We start from the raw sequence: 5000 nt of genomic DNA, 5'->3' as shown, positions 1-5000 counted from the left end.
TATTCTTTTGTTTCCATGCAAATTGGACCTTATGGCCTCGTTCAAGGTTAAATATTCTTTTGAATTTTACGTTTGAAAGCGAGTCCATAAGGGCAATTTGCATGGAAACAAAAGAATACTAAAATGCCGGCCATTTTGGAATAAGGTGTACGATGCGCAAATTTCCGCGTAAAAGATATCCTTACCTCAAGAAACTCTTTCGTCTTTCTCGCAGCCTGGTCATTATGCGCTCGCCGTTTCAAGTCGTCTTGATACTCTTTACAGTTCATATTCACGTGAATAGCTTTGCACGTCAGACAGTTGGGCTGATTACACACGGGGCAGTGAAATGTGTTCACATTATCCTCGTACAGACACCACCCCTGGCAATTTGGAGTTTTGCAGTGGAAGCTATTTGCGGCTTGATTCTCAGCTGTGGCGAGACTCCGATTCAAGAACTTGTTAAAATCTTCCTCTGACAATAGCTAATTAAAAAAAGATCGGTCAAACTGTGTGACATTCCAGATACATCTGCACATAAAATGAAGTACCAGAGAAAGCCAGAGAATTCAATAATCTGCACCTAGTCTAAAGAGATATATTTTACCGCTTGAATTTCTTGTCCTGTAATGGTTGCGTGACAAGCGTAATTGTCATCCTGGTGAGGGCACTGCACTTCCGGGTCTGTTGCGTGACGGATGTGTTCACTTACGCACTCTCTAAAGAGAAAAAAACACTATCACTTAAATCGTGTTTGGCTCTACAATGCACATATTGAATGGATTTGGATGACTATCCACTGACCTGCAGAATCTGTGTAGACATTCTCTGAGCACCACTCCTTCCCCAGGCTCGACAGGAACAAAACAAATACCACAGTCAAACTCCTCCTGATTTGGAATAATGCTTTGTTGCGCGGTCTGGAGGAGGGTGTCCAAGTTTCGTTGCCTTTCTATCTGTGCTTCCCGTTGTCGCGTCTGCTCAGCCTGCAAGTATCAGATCAGAAAGGAAACGCTGAATACAGTGTATAGTCTGTATATAGTCACTAATTCACTACCGGCGTGAAAACGTCAGCAATAAGCTCAACCGGTATTTCTAAGTCTCAAAATCTCGATTGTCTAGCTCATAAACAGCCAAGCAAAGCACACAATTACAATAATTTGACAATGATTAGAAAGGCGATCCCCATTGTCTATAGGAAAGACCCAAGACTTGAAAGTTTCTCACGTCTCGATCTTGGATATTTTAGCAGATTCCTAGTTGACCTGAAGAAAAATGCTGCCATATAGATTAGATGGTTTAGAGCCAATCTCTAGAGACACAAATGTAATGTACAATTACTGGTGCACGAACAAACGAAGCTGATGAGAGACCTTTTGTTTTCATCCACAAACAACATGGTGGCAATGACGTAACGTGAAAACCATAGGCCACTTTGGAAAATACCATAATACTCTTTGTTTGTCCCCCCAAATTTTTGCGTAAGCACTGTTTCCAGTTTCTCTTGGGACTTACAATGGTTCCAAGAGAAAACAAAAACAATGCTTATTCAAAATTTGGGGGGACAAGCAAAGAGTATTACGGTATTTTCCGAAGTGGCCTATTGATTCTCACTGAACAAGGACGGGGGTTACCAAAGAAGGTCATTTACAATCTGATTCTTTCTAATTCGGATACTAGTCCACTTTAAGGGGTTGCCAAGATCGTCATCTACGAGGATGGTCGGAAAATATTTGGATCGTCCCAAGGAAGAGGTAGAGCAAACGCGTACCCCAGAGATCGAATTCTTTAAAAGTCACCGAAAGTTGGCCGTAGATACTTCATAAATTGTAATTACTGTATAACGAACCAGATTAGATCATCAATAACACAGAATTAACGTCTCGTTGTCCCGAACACGTTTCTGCTCCGAAAATCAATTTGTAAAACGGCAATGCGCTCATCTGAAAGGCTGGTCTTTTGACATGTTCACAAAGGCAAGAAAAAGAAAAATGTGATTAAAAAACTAAAATGGAGCAGCTAGAGTTGGAGGGGCGTGTTATTGGTGCGCATTACACAGCTGACAGACCCAGCGTTTTAGTAAAGCCTGTTTTTCACTAGCGACATTAGGCACAAGCATAAGAGCGCTTATTTCACCGTGAAAACGGGGTTGACGCCACCCGCGGAAGCAAAAGCCCAAGCACAAGGATCAAGATTTTTCCTTTTCCTCGTGCTTGCCATTATGCTTGCGTCCACTTGCGCTGTGTGGAAACGAAACGCAGCATAGAGTGGTTTTCAATTGAGTGTCGAAAGTAAGAAGTGAATTACTTTGCTTTATGATTACTTCACTCAGTGATTGGTTCAAAGTTCTCGCGCCATTTTTTTCAACCAATCAGTGGTAAAACCAAAACCAATCGTGGCTCGCGCGTGCACATTTTCCCGCGCTTTGTGTCGGCTACGTGTAATTACTTCGAGTTTTGATTGGTTTACCGGATTGTCTCCGACCTTTTTGATTGGCCACAGTAATTACTTTGGTTTTGGTTTTACGACACTTAATTGAAAACTGCTCTAAGCACAAGGAAATTTGTTGCGTCTCGCCAATTAAAGCGCTCGTTCCAGATTCCCTGCGTCTGAGCATTTGAACAAAATGGCGGTTGCCATGGTTGATTTTGATGCTTACGTCGACGTTCGTTTTCACTAGGATAAGCTGCTTATGTCTGTGCTTGTGCGTACGCTTGTACTTGCCACTCTAGTGAAAACCAGTCTTGACCGATTTAACAAAAAAAAACAGAGCCCTGAGTGGACTTTTTTTTTAACAAATGCTCGATAAAAAGTACACTTTTCTCTATTTTCCGTTGAAGAAATACAATCTCCGCAAATTGACTAATTGTCCTTCATCGGTTGTACTTGCAAAGTTTATATGCAGAAATCTGTTGCATAGTTGCAGATCATGTGAAACAATTTATCTTTGACAAAACAGCAGATACATCTTAATTTGAAGGATATATTAATCGGTCTTCTAACACCAGAACTTCCCTTACTTAACTATCTGTTACTTATAGGAAAAATTATCTATAGGTGTGTAGAAGGAATAAAGAACTTCCAAGTATACGAGGTTTTCAATCAAAAGTTAAATTAAAGTTTGAGACTAACAAATATATCTGTACGAAAAAATAATAATTTAGATATGTTTAGGAGGGTGGGCACTATAAATAATAGAGGTAGTTGAATAATTTAGAATACGTCGGGCTGAAATAGGTGTGATTTTGCTATGTAAACTTGTTCGTGAGTGTGAATAGACCATTTTCGAATTCTCACTGCTGGACTGGATCTAGCATGGAATGGAGGCTAATGCGGGAAATCTTTTCAAATGCAAATTAATAGCCCTTTTCACGGTTAGTTTTTCTCATTTGCATTACAATGTAGTCTAGCATGTTCGTGAGGCAATTTCGGGCTATTTTGTGGTTTTAACCCGAAATTGCCTCGCACCCACGTTAGATTACATTGTAATGCAAATGAGAAAAACTAACCGTGAAAAGGGCTATTTGCCCGCATTAGCCTCCACTTCATGCCAGCCGTTAGAATACGAAACTGGCCTATTAGTTGTGTTATATTGTAGGTCCTATTTATTATGTTTAGTTAAGTATTGTAAAGAAGGTTATGTAAATAGTTGTGCGCAAGGCAATTTAAAAAAAAAATAGAAGAATTAAAAATTTTTTCAAACAATTTCCAAGTAAAACACAGAAATGTATTACGAGGTAAAAATGTAAAATTTGTTACGCTTCTTCTTTCATGTCATCTTTGGTAGGGGGAACTACAGATTCTTACCAAACTTCGCAAGTATATCGAAATTGAGCGTAATAAGCCTGTCAGTGGACAGATTTATTCGCCTCAACCAAAAATGCGCAACATCGTAATTTTGCGTGATCCATGAAATCTCTACTTGTCAAGAATGGGCTGAAGGCCGAATCAACCGTTTTTTCTTAACTTCAAACTACCCGACTTTACTCAAAGCAATGAACGAAAGTTTATATGCAGAAATCTGTTGCAGATCATGTGAAACAGTTTCCAAGTAAAACACAGAAAGGGGAAAAGACATTTAAATGTAAAATTTAATGCGATTGTGTGTTTTATCTCATCTCATCACAGATTCTTAAGCCTGGTTTCCATATGATCGTCCGGTTCGCCCCAGTCGTTTCAAATAATGTTCAGAGGCGATCGGGACGATTATATGGAAACACTACACGGGCGATCGATGACGATCCGGGCGAATAAGACGACCTCGATCGCTTGGATAGAACGCAGTTCTACCCGGGCGATCGAGGTCGCGGGAGTTGACCGTGAAAAACTTTGCTTGGCGTTCTATCGGCTTTGGAATACATTACCCATGCAAGAGTCGGTTTTTCACGGAGCTACAACTCAAAACGTTTTTGTTTGATTCAGCTAGAATTTTCACACCGGCCTATTTCAATACAATTCGATATACAAAACGATGTCAGCGTTTTGAATTTTTGACGTGTTTTGATTTTATGCTATACTTTGTCTACCGGTAAATTCAAAAACTCTATTTCCAACTTTGACAGAAGATAAAAAATGTGATACGCGATATATCAAAAATCGCCGACATTCTTTAACTTTATCCAAAAATCGATTGATTGAGAAATTTTCAGAAAAAAAAAAACACAAAATCCCCTGTAGCTTAAGGCCGTTCGCGCCCATTGCTACTGTGCATTTTTTCGCGCATGTCACGCACACGTCATGCATCGCAGACCACAAAGGTAAACACGATGCTAAAGGTGCAAACATTTTCCACAAGAATGGAACGTGAAAGCATGTGGCATTATGGGATAGCAATGGCGTGACAGTGCGAATAGACAATCGCTTTGAGAACTTCGCAGCAATTTTACTCTCTTGAATGCTCGGTGACCCCCATTTTTCTTTCCGTAGATCACTTCCTTTCCTGATTTTGTCCATTTTAACAAAACACAAAAAAATCTGTACGTGAGAAGTTACAAATATTTCGCCTATTATGCTCTCGTGCG

The 5000-nt window shown here is 40.0% G+C and overlaps 1 protein-coding gene across 1 annotated transcript in view; it reads right to left on the bottom strand.

Moving 5' to 3' along the window:
* The window catches only part of LOC138022451 (ranBP-type and C3HC4-type zinc finger-containing protein 1-like), a 22626-nt gene that overhangs the window by 3936 nt on the left and 13690 nt on the right, over nucleotides 1-5000 (bottom strand). The window contains exons 7-9 of the mRNA XM_068869582.1: nucleotides 784-965; nucleotides 587-698; nucleotides 186-464 (exon numbers count right to left, since the gene is read on the bottom strand). Coding sequence (XP_068725683.1) covers nucleotides 186-464; nucleotides 587-698; nucleotides 784-965 — 573 coding nt within the window. The remainder of the gene's footprint in view (nucleotides 1-185; nucleotides 465-586; nucleotides 699-783; nucleotides 966-5000) is intronic.

This window comes from Montipora capricornis, chromosome 10 (genome assembly GCF_036669925.1).
Source record: "Montipora capricornis isolate CH-2021 chromosome 10, ASM3666992v2, whole genome shotgun sequence".
NCBI classification, from domain to species: Eukaryota; Metazoa; Cnidaria; class Anthozoa; order Scleractinia; family Acroporidae; genus Montipora; species Montipora capricornis.
Note: the sequence above shows the minus strand (reverse complement) of the source record. Positions and strands in the feature narration are given on the sequence as shown.